At 38.9% G+C, this 12,219-nt stretch overlaps 1 protein-coding gene across 2 annotated transcripts in view; it reads right to left on the reverse strand.

Annotated features, from left to right (window-relative positions):
* Positions 1-12,219, reverse strand: part of LOC135304262 (connector enhancer of kinase suppressor of ras 2-like) — a 163,523-nt gene that overhangs the window by 45,572 nt on the left and 105,732 nt on the right. For both annotated transcript variants that reach the window (XM_064426505.1, XM_064426506.1), the window contains exons 10-11: positions 4,290-4,436; positions 241-374 (exon numbers count right to left, since the gene is read on the reverse strand). In XM_064426505.1, the coding sequence (XP_064282575.1) occupies positions 241-374; positions 4,290-4,436 (281 nt within the window). The remainder of the gene's footprint in view (positions 1-240; positions 375-4,289; positions 4,437-12,219) is intronic.

The raw sequence follows: 12,219 nt of genomic DNA on the forward strand, positions 1-12,219 counted from the left end.
TTAAAGACTTCTTTAAATACTTTCTTGATTTAAGGCTAAACCCACATTTTGCTCAGCTAAGTGAAAGTTAAGTCACTCAAAACAATTATATGGTGCTTAATATATTTTTAGCTCTTAATTTTATTAATTATTTACCTTGATGGTGGGGCTGTTGGTTTTGGGTTTGTTTTATGAATCTAATGAAATCAAAGTGTAAAATTTTATTTTTTCAAAGCCTCGAATTCCTTAGGACATAAATACCTGGGGCCATAAAGTCCTGACATAGGGGAGAGGATGAAAACATCCTGGAGTGCAGAGTTGTCCATTTTTGAGGACATGCCCATCGTGCTCGTTGGGGTTGTGGAGCTGCTCGTGGGGCTGGTTGGAATCACGGGCTGTAAAAATCAAAAAGGCACATGAAGAAAAAGTTAATGTTTTCTGTGCTACAAGGAACAATAAAATCAGTGTGCATGATTGTAGGAATTTTGACCTCTTTTTTTGGATTAGAATTTTTTTTTTAATTTCTGAAGTTTCTTCCAAAAAGGTGTCCAGTGAAACTCTAGACTTCAAGAATGTTATGAAAGAAACTGATAAACGACCATTAAATTAATTTAAAAGCCACCTCAAGGGAAAATCTGAGACTCAAACAAAATATGATATTTAATCAATGCAGAAAATCAATTATCTGAGGAGAAAGGACACACTGTATTAAATGCCATTAATACAGAAGTTAATTACAGAGCTCTAGAATACTTGCACTGAATGAAATGATTGTGTTGGTTTCAGTGGAAGATTTATTGTTAGCAAGGACAGAACATTTTGATTTTTTAAGAAACAGAATTAATTGTCCTTTGGCTTTATAGCCATGGTGATAACAAATGCGTGTTCTGCAGTAAATAGCAAAGAAATAGAAATTAACCTAAAAAATAAATAAATATCCTTTAAGATTTTTGCTTTTTAAACTTTCACACAATGTTGAACACAATTGTTGGATTCAGGTGTCACAGAGAAGCTCAAGCCAATGGTCTGCAAGGACTGCAAGGATGATAACCAAATATGCTGGGCAGGACACACAGATATAAGCAAAGAATAATTTTTAACCAAGCTTCAGTCTGTGTTGATACTCAAGAAATAGAAAATATTTTTATTTATAAAAGTTATGGTTAAATAGATACAACCAGCTTTTTACAGGTGGAAGGAAAACTCAGTGACTCAAAATTTGGATGAAAGCTATAAACACTGATCTTTTTCTAAATAAAATGTTTCCTATCCTCCAGAGGCAAACACGGAAATATTTTTATGTGGTTCAAAAAGTAAAAGCAGTCCTAAATACCAAAAAATTATGGTTTTAAATAAGAATTTTACTCTACAAAGGGGTCAAAAATTTATTAGTTCTCTATGCTTATTGTTAAACTAAATAATAAGTGGTGTAATTGTTCTGGATCAATTAGTTGTGACAGGAAGGATTATTTCAATTTCAAAAGTTCTCCAAATAAAAAGGAAAAGATACAATATATTGTATTTCATTTGAATGAAGTTGTAGTGTGCAGAGCACTACTTGTCTTTGCAAATGGAAAAAAAAGAAAAAACCAAAACATTTTGTCCTGAGTGGGAAAATAATAAGGGAGTTTAAAATTCAAATAATTTTCTACTGTCATATAATGTCAGCCAGACAAAAGGGGGAAAAAATGGTGTCACAAATCTGACTGAAAGATAATGGAGCACAAAACTGGCAAATAGAAACTGTGCTGTTGTTAATTCAGCATCAAGGAAAACCCTCTAAAGCAAAAGAATACTAAAACAAGGCCAAGTAGTAAAGTTTATAAATCCTCACAGATTCTGTATCATCAATAATTCATAAATTACCTATGTGGTATAATTTTAAACTTAATTATTGTTAAAAAATATTAATAACCCCCTTTAAGTGCCTTAAGCAACAATAGAGAACATAACAACTCTTATTTAAAACTTCCTGCTGTGCACCAACCCGAGGTAACAAATATGATTTCAAGTTCTTAAACCCTATTTCCTTTTTGCCTTCCCTAATTATGTACTGCTTTTTCCGCTTTTTGGTGGTTTTGGTTTTGGTTTTTTTTGGGTTTTGTTTTTTTTTTTTTTACCAGCAGAAAATTGATTCCCAGAAAATGGAATAATTTCCATTCTATTTTAAATCAGAATGGAAAAATTGCTCCACATGTGGACACAGAAATAGATAAATGGGTGCACCATGAAAACATCACGTGCAGAGAAACATGCATGGATCTGGACCTGGAACAGGCCAGGGAATACATCACACCCATGTGTGTTATCCCTTTTTGTGACTGACAAAATCTGAGTTTTGATGAGCTGTGTCTCTCAGCCTGTTTCTCAGGTGTTTCCTGCAGCTCGTGGCTGTTTGGTTGTTCCCTGTCCTGCCCTTCCCTCGCTGTAAACCCTCCTGTGCCCTCTGCTCTCCCAAAGCCTGCTCTTTCTGCAGGATCCAATTTAATCCACGAGCAGCAGAAACCTCCAGAACAACAAGCAAAGAAACCAACCCAGAAATTCTCCTTGCAATTCCACTGCTCTAGAGTCTAAAAAACGCCAAAGTCACGGAAAGGTGAGGGCACTGCAGCCAACAGGAGAGGGAAGTGAGCTCACTGCTTCCAGCAGCAACAAGCTGTTGTGTCAGCTGTCCAGGAAGCACAGGCTTCGGTGGCATCTTGAAATTTAATCAGGCTGCTTCCAAGTCATTACTGACAATAATAAATAACACCAGATCCAGGTGAGAGCCGCGGGAAGCAGGCAAACCCAAAACCTGCGGCCTGAAACGGATCCAGCTCCTCTCACTCGAGTTTGTCTCTGTGGCAGCAAGAATAAAAGATCTAGAAATGGATTTTCCATGCCTCGTAACAGAATCTGCTCTTAAGAAGTAAAGCTGGCAGGGCTGGTTTTGTTTTCCAAAGTGGTTTATATTTTTATTCCAATATCTCACCCCACTCTTCTCTGATGTAGAAGGAATACACTCAGGGAAGGAGACACTCTGAGCACCCTTTGCTCCTCAGGGGCTCATCAGGAGAGGAGAAATCACAAAACCAGAACTGCTGATAATTCCACCAAAGCAGCTTGGTGCACTTTCACTTTTCTGGCTACCACAATAAATTTGGCATTTTTGATGGCCATACACACACTGTTCACTCTGCCACAGCCTCCACATCCAGTGCTGCCTGTGAATTATGATTCTTTAGTGCACAAATATAAAGAGAGGCTCTCTCTGGAAGCCCTGTGCAATTGCAATTTCCATTTTGCTGCCCCTGGAGGCTCCATCTGAAGTTCACAAGTAGATACAAGAGCATCTTGCCAGAGCAAAGGATGTTATTCCTGCAGTGTTATGACAGAAAAATCCCCTCTGGGGGTCACAGGGCCCCGTTCCTCTCCCCCAGGGGCAGGCACAGAGAAAGAAAGGTGGCCCTAAATCCCACTGTCAGCATTCCTGGGCTGCAAGGATTACACAAACTCCTTAAGTGAAGCCACTGTGCAGGATTCAGGAGCTCTGAGAAATGAAAGGTTTAGAAAATGCCAGGCAGGGATGAAATCTGCCTGGATAAGCTTGAAGGGTTTGCTTTGTTTCATTAATTTAAAAATCATTCAGAAACAGGTTCATGTATTGTGTGAACCAAACAAAGAAGCTTCCACATGATGGAAGTGGATCAACTTCTTACAGGGTGGTAAATGGCATTAAAGACAACCATCAACAGTTACTGACTTACTGGCAAGCCTTTCCTTTAAAAATGACATTTTGAGTTCAGTGTTTCAGCCAGTTTTTCCTGCTGTAGGGAGAAGCAGCTGTGGTGTTCACAATTGTCTTTTATTTTTTTTTGCATGAGCAGGTTTTCAAGGAATGAGTACAGAGAAAACACCAGAGGTTCTATCATCCCTGCTGCCAAAAACTCCAACTGCACGAGAGGTGTGCAAGAGGAGCAGAGTTCTCCTGGAATTTAATGGATCTGACACACCTGGTCACAAACAAGTAGGTGACAGACTGTGAAATAATGGAAACAGGGAAGCACTGCTGCCTCTGCCAGGCAGAGCAGCCACTGAACCTTGTTCTTCATAAAACTTTCTGTAAGTGTTCTTTCCTTGTCTGAATTCCTGTGGCTGCCAGAGTCACCAAAACATGGAGAAAACAATCTGAGCATTGCCACACTTGTTTATCCCAGCACTCTGCTTCAGAGGAGTTTGGGACAGGCTCCTGCTCCTCTCACTGCAAGGTAAAACTCCAGTGTTTTCTCTTGAATAAAGGATTTACCACGACATTGCAGCAGCCACCTTACCTGCAGGGCCAGAGGCTTCCACCTCACATTCTTCAGAAGGGCAGGAGCAGAAACCAGGGTATTCTGAGGACGTTTTTTCAAGGTTAAAATCACTCCATTTGGGTCTTCCCACAGTGCATTTACTAAGTTCTTTAACTGCCAGCCAACCTAAGAAAAAAGTCCATAATTGAATTTTGAAAGCTTTCCATTTAAGTTGAAATGTGAAGGAAATGTTCTATTAACCAGCAAGGTCTATTACAACCTGCTCCTTGCAAACACAAGCAGTTTTTATAAACTCTGTTGGACTGAAATCAGGCTGCTGCAGCTGGATTTTTATCTTATTTTTTTTTCTTTAGCCACGTTCCTGACCAAAATAAAGCAGAAGTGAACACTGTTACCCTTTCAATAACTTGTGAGATCATGGGACATTTTAAATCAGAAGATGAGGTCTATATCAGTCTGGGCTCTGAGTTGCAACAGGGAGTGCTGAGGAGGAAGCCAGACTGTGCTGGAACAACAAATGCAGCATGTAGGTAAGAGCTGCAAGCCCCTGACTGGAGATAAATGATCATTTATTGGTTTATCTGTACAGCCCCTGGTCACAGCTGAGTCTCCAAGTTGCTGTAAATTGCAAACAGAGCCATGAAAAAGGAAATCACTGGTACTGCAAGGATGTGCCACTGAGAAAAAAACTACTTAGAGACATTTCTTAATCAACTTGATTAGTTAAATAGGAATTTATGAATTATTATATTCTTATGAATTATTTATACACAAAGCCAGAAAATATATTTTAGGGCTTTTCTCTTTCCCCTGCCTTTTCTGTCCCACTCACAGCAGATTTTTAGAGCAGTAGTTCATGGCCATGGTGAAGACCTGCCATAAATGCTGTGACTGCCACAGGTCTGAGCAGAGCTGCACGAGCAGGAATTGGGATGCTGGGCCCACACAGCAATTCCCAGACAACCTTCCCAAGGCAGCTGCATCAGCCCTGACACCAACCTGTGAGAATGAAAAGTTTACTGAATCCCAGAGCAGCAACAGCACCAACACATGCAAGCAGTAAATATTTTTATCCTGGCCATGTTTGACCTGTCAGAGTTCATAATAACATTTTACTCATAGTTTCTCTTCTGACCAAAGTGTGAACCCCCACTGCTGCTACAAAGCAGGACAATAAATTATTTAGGTGCTCAGGCACAGAGCAGTCTGCATTCACCCCCTTGTTATATCAGGTGGAGTTTATAATCTCTTCCTCTTAGAGGAAGATAATATTTGATTGCACAAAAAGGTGAAGGGAAAACAGAAATCAACCTCCAAGAGATTGGAACTAAAATCCTTTTCTAAGGGCTGGAGGGAATTTGGGATATGAGTGTAAGGTTCCAAGCTGCCCCCACAGTGGGCCAAAGCCAGGATCCCACTGTGAACATCCACCTGGGACAGAACTGCAAGATGGGTCAGAATTCCAAAAAGGATTTTAAAAGCTTTTAAAAGTTCCGTTCTATTTTTAACACTGCTGTTCTATTGAAAACTTTCTAAAAATGCACTGGCCACAGGAAACCAGACAACAGCAGTAATTGTAAATAGGGCACATCCAAACAAATGCAAGGATGGCAGCTTGCATCCCGAAAAACTCCTCCAGTTTGGGCTGTGTTTATAAAAGCACAGGGGCCATGTATTTTTTTTTTCTCTTTTACTCAATTATAGAAATCAAGTGGAACTCTCTTTGATTTTTATAGATTGATGTAATTTTGAGATTGCCGAAATCCTTAGAGTTCCGTGGGCTCCTTTTAGAAATGAATGATAAATAATTAAGTGAAGGATAAATTATTCCAATGAGAACCTTAATGACAAAACCATTAAATACCAAGATCTATCAGAGAACCGTCTGCAGTCATTACTACTGGGCAATGATAAAATGCTCTCAGGAATTTGGACAACTTATTATAAATTGTATTACTAAAAATAGCTTTGAAAAAAGAGAAGTGATTACAGTGGATTAAAAATCTTAGTTGAAAACCAGTCCTTGAGTCAGATTCTGACATTTACTCCTAAAAAAATCAGTTTTCAAAGCAACAACTGACTTCTAGCTCTGCATTCTCCACAAAGGTATTTTTCTCCTTTAAGATTTTCAGCACATACAGTCAAAATAAAATTCTCCAAAATGGGTTAAGCTATTTCAGAAAGGAAGGTTAAATTAACATTAGAACAATGAAGAAATAAAAGACCAATGTGATACTTTTCATTTTCCTCCATAAATGAAAATGGATGCTAATTTAGATGCTAAAGATGGCAGAAACACAGAAGAATGCAAAAGAATTCACTCAAAATGGTCACAGACAGATGTTTGAAATTTTCATAGTTTACAATTAAGATTGCCACAATCATTCATTTTTATTTGTTTGTACATCCTCAGTGTTGAAAAAAGAGCTCCAAGCAAAAGAAACCTGTGGACTCCTGTCTTTATTAAAGGATTTGTTAGTTTTCTCATAGAAACTATGGGTGGAAAATTGAGACTATAGCAACTTAAAAAAAATTGGTTCCGAAAATATTAATTGCTAAGACAATAAATTCCTTTACCAGGAAATTCCACAATACTGAGGTACTTTTGTAGACCCAAACCTGATAATTTTGTAGCTGGGATTCCTTAACTAATATGTTGAGAAAAACATGAAAAGCATAACCCACTTTCAATAACAGCAAAGCAGTGTTTTTAAGTTCTCCAATATCTTCTTTAGACTCTGCTCATAATGACTTTGCTCCTTCTCATTCAGAAGACCTGGATTTGCATGAATGGGATTTGGAAAGCGTCCTCCCAGCAGCAGGGATTTCAGCATTGTTATAAATCCCAACTCTGCTCATGCTGGAAAAGCTTTTCTCCCTTTTCAAAAGAAAGCCTACCTGCCTGGGGATGACTCACTGCAGATCTGTAGGAAAAATTCCTACAAAAAATTCCTAATGCTACAGATGCACACACACACAAAAATAAAAATCAGTGCATTTTTGGGTGTCTGCAGAGGCATGAAGTGCATGATATATTTGTCTATCAAAGGGAGCTGAGAAAGCAGCTGAACCCTTGGACAGGGTGGTGTTTAGCAGAGGATTCCAGTGGTCTGAACCCCCACAGAAGTTTTCCCCCTCCCTGCCAATTGCTTCCAAACACTTTGTACCTGTTTGTTATGGTAGGAATTCAGAAGTAAAATTTGGCTCAGATGGTGGAGCTGGGAGTGCACAGGGACAGGGGCATCTGTTCCTTTTCTGCTTTCCCTGACAGTTCTGGGGACAAGGCAGGAATGGGTTCCTCAGTTCCTTCACTGCCTCACCAAACCCTATCAGGACTCTGAAAAATGGAAAAGTTTTAAGGAATACAGAAATGCTGAGTGCCCCTCACAGCAGCAAGGGAGGTTACACCTGAATTTGCCTGGGGGTCTTGTGCCTGCTCTGCTCACTGGATCACCAGTGGGGAGACAGAGCAATAACCAACAGGAATTTAACAGCTCCCTTTTCAGGCATTTGGCCTGGAAATCAGTTGTGCCAAATATTTTCTAAATATTTATGTCCTACTATATTGCACACCACCTGAAAACAAGTAATTCTGCTCTGACTGCAGTAACCCCTCACAGGAACCAGGACAGATGTTTCCCCTCATGACTCTTCAAATACATAAGCAAAGCCATCTGGATATTTATATTTACTTGAACCTGCAAAGTTTGACCTCTCTTCATATTTGCATTAAAAAAAAAACCCCAGCTGGTGTAAACCCAACTTTTTTTAAGGAAGCAGACTATCAACTTTTCATATTTTAAGTAATTCACTTTGCCTCATTAGGGAATTAATCAAGGGAGCTGGTTTGATTAAGATGGAAATAAGAAATTATTATTAGACAAAAATGTGCTGGAAGATCATAAGACTTTTCTGTCACTGAAGGGGAAGCTCGTCATTAACACCTGTAGCTGATTCACTCTCATTAATATTCGAGCTGCTCCTAACAAGAATTGATGATGGAAAACCAAATGTTCTCCCATTATCTTACATAGTTATTTTCATTAACTAACAGAGAAACACAGCAAGAATCCAAGAAGAAGCAAGATCTACTGCTGGAAGAGAGGCTTTGCTGAGCCCTTCTGAAAGGCAGGATCTGGAGAAGAAGGAACATGTGGCACTTTGTTTGGAAACAGAAGGGCATCTTTTGGGGAAAGAAGTTCAAATTCTCTTGACAGCTTTTGTCCTTTTTTCCCCCCCTGATTGCATTTCCCAACACAGAGTGTGCTGAAACACAGATGGTGTGACCTGGCACTGCATTTACAGAATTACCTCCACCTAAAATGAGCTCTCATTAGGACTCATATTTACAATTCAGCAAACAGACACCGAGGGTATTAATTCAATGACTGTCTTCACACAAATAAATTAGTGCTGAAATGATTTCATTGTGCCAGGCTCTTGACACACTTAATTTCAAGCATGTAATTTGACAATGAACAGTATGAAAGGGCATTAGGCTGCTGATCATGTACTTAGAATCAAAGTGTATTTGGGGTTTGAAGGGACATTTTAAGGTCATTTAGTCCAACCCTGACCCTGCCAGGAGCAGGGACATCCTCAAGTGGGTTGCTCAGAGCCCTGTCCAAGCTGGCCTTGGACACTTCCAGGGATGGGGCAGCCACAGCTTCTCTGGGCACCCTATGCCTGTGTTTTGCTGCAAAAAAATCCTTCCTTGCATCTGATCCAAATCTCGCCTCTTTCAGTATAAAGTCGTTGCCCCTCTACAACAGACCCTACTGAAAATCTGTCCCCACCTCTCTTCTGTGCCCTTGAAAGCACAGGATCCATCATTCCAAAGAACAACCTCGAGTGTGAAAATGCAACTACTTCAGTTAAAACCTGCAGCTGTTTCAAGAGAATATAAGAAACAAGTAGCACAACAGATTTATTACAGATATTTCTGTGGCCTCTTGCTCTGGCACATCAGTGTTTTATGCCTTAAGGAATGTTTCTCTTTCTGGTCTTTATTGCCTCTGTGGAGAAAGAGGAATTCTGTCTCAGCCCCAGCTGGCTGAGTTAACCAAACTGAAATCCTTAAATAATTCCTCTTCCTATGAGACAGATGACACATTTTCCTTTTTACCCATTACATTTTTTTAATGCTCCCATCTAACTGAACACCCTTGATAGCTGTGAACGACCTGAAGATCCCACACTATCTCAGACAAGATAGTACTAATGTCAAGACAATGGTATCCAAACTCAGTTTCTCCTGGAAACCTGTTCCTGATTAATTCCAAGTTCATCTTTGCCATTTTCAGTCACATCAGCTCTATGGTGCTCTGTTGGTTTGGGATTAATTACTACATTCTGACTCCTGGAGTCTTGCCAGGTGCTCCTGAGTAACACCAAGCTTTCAACAGGAATTACTAAAAGCCTTATTATTGCTCCATGTCCTATGAAATAACCTTCAAATCCTAACCCTCACCAAAAAAAAAAAAAAAAAAACAACTCCAAAAAAACCAAAGAACAGAAGACAAAGAAATTCAGTTTTCCCTTGTTTACAAATCACTTCTCTATGGAGAAGTAGACAAAATATTTTACATTTGGTCAGGTAGATGAATCAATATTTATTTGATCTCCAATGTTCTCATTTGTCTGAAAAACTATCTAAAAAGGAAAATTAACACAATTTTCATAAGTTTATGCTGAAAAATGATTACAATATAAAATCTACTATTTCAACTAAGCAGCAGAAAATACACCTCCTAAGAAGTAATTTTTAATTTTGCAAACAAAGAAGTGCTACAGTGGCATCTTTAGTACTTCTGTAGAATTTTATAGGAGAAGAAGTAAAAATCTACAATGCACTGGCAGAATTGGTCCCTGTTGTATTGTTGGGAAAAATAAAGAGTTAGGGTGGCAGTAATTTAGAATGTATAAGTTATTCTTAAAGTTTCTTACACTGTTTTATTAAAACCTTATAAGCAAGAAGAAGAAGCAGAAAAGCAAATAAGGAAATTGGATAATGATTAAATGATCTTAACAGCCAGTGGTGAATTGCCTGCTTTAATTAATTTCTTGCTTAAAGTACTATTATTTTTTCTTTGATCTTTGTAATTGTATTACAGAGTGTTCCTTGTTTAGACCAGATTCCATGTGGAAAGGCTTTTATTTTTCACTTTTTCAGTTGTTGCATGGCATAATTTGGAAGCAGCTCTCCTTTAATACCTCCTGAACACTTTTAAACTCTTAACTCCATAGAAATGCTTTTGAAAAGTAAAGTAAAACTGTAAAAAGTTGTGCCCATTCCCTGGGGAGCCTGTTCAGTGCCCAGCCACCCTCTGCAGGGAGAACATTTCCCGAAATCCACCCTGACCTGCCCTGGAACAGCTCCAGGCTCTGTAATCTCATTTTCACTCTTTCAGCACCACAGTTCTGCCCTACCCAGGTGAACCCTTGCCCTGGACAGCTCCATAACTCCTGTGAAAAATGCAGAGTGCTGCAGCTGGGAACTGGAAGAGGATGCTGAGGAGGGTCATGCATTAGGATGACAAACTGGAAGTGCTCAAATTATCCACCTTACTAAAAAAAAATAGTGATGAGCTAATTTGATTGCATCCTGAAAATACCTAAAAGAGAAACCTGCTCTCCAATTTAAGAGATAAAAATACATCAAGATCAAAGGACTGGAAGCTTGTGCCAGACAAATATAGACTACAAATAAAATGACTCTTTTCCCCCCAGCAATGAGAATAATTAAGTACCGGAGCAATTTATTACAGGTTGTGGGAACATCAATGAAAGTTTTAAAACTCAAGTGATGATATGAAATGAATATGAATTTATCTAGAAAATATGCTGGCCTAGTTCAGTCAAAATCAGATTAAATGGTGCTGGTAGCCAGCTATAGGATTGGAATCTGCTGAAAGAGATCCATACTTGCTCTGCCCAGGGAAGTATTTCCAGCAGTGGCAGGAAAAAATGACATTTTCTAATCATCTTCAGAACAGTTTCTTCCAAACACATCGTATTGAAGGATTTATATTTGATATAATATAAAATATTGGCACCAAAACGCTATAGAAACATCAACCTTAAACAAATGTCTTGGTTAGGGTAACCAAAATAAAATCTTTGGGAAACCTGTAGCAACACCAGAGATCTGCAAGTTCTCTTAACCCTCCCAGTCATTATTTTCAAATGAGTTACACCCCTTTTTGTGAGCTGGTCGTGCTAATATTAGAATTTTGATTATGTGGAAATTTAATGAGCTGTTGCCTTTGAACAATTCCAGTCCACTAATGGAAATAATGCTAATTATAAGCAAAATATGAATCATGATAACGTGATAACTGGGGGGAAGAAGGAGCACAGCTGAGGGTGTTTTGCAGCAAGGAGTGCCAGAAGTGACACTTGAAGATCTAAGGGATATTTAAAATATTAAAACTCCTGATCCATGAGGGGTGAGAGCTGGACACACACCTCTGAGCCATGCAAACCCTCACTGTTACTGCCTGATTTTCCAAACTGAAGACAAAATGAGACTTCCCCAGCCATTTCAAAGCAAGAATAAATTTCCGAAAGAACCAGTGCCATTTGTCTCTTTCCTTGGCTTGTTGGAAACTTCAAAATGAATAATTAATTTATTATGGGATATTTTTTTTGAAAAAAATGTCTTTTGTGGTTCTTGACTCAGCTGTTGGTCCTGTGCCCTCAGGTGGAAAGGGATTACAAGTATCAACCACCTTGAGCCTGCTGTAATAACAGGCATGGAAAGAGTTGCTAAAAAAGCCAATTCTTGAGAAGCTGAATGGGGGATTTCACCTATGGGAGTAAAGATTAAATCAGATCTGTCACTTGAAGAGTGTGTTTGATGGAGAAAGCCAGCCTAATGCATATTTCAGCTTGTAACTATGACAACTCTCTAATACAGATAAGAGCTGTGTGTTGCATTAACATTTAA

This window comes from Passer domesticus, chromosome 7 (assembly GCF_036417665.1).
Source record: "Passer domesticus isolate bPasDom1 chromosome 7, bPasDom1.hap1, whole genome shotgun sequence".
NCBI classification, from domain to species: Eukaryota; Metazoa; Chordata; class Aves; order Passeriformes; family Passeridae; genus Passer; species Passer domesticus.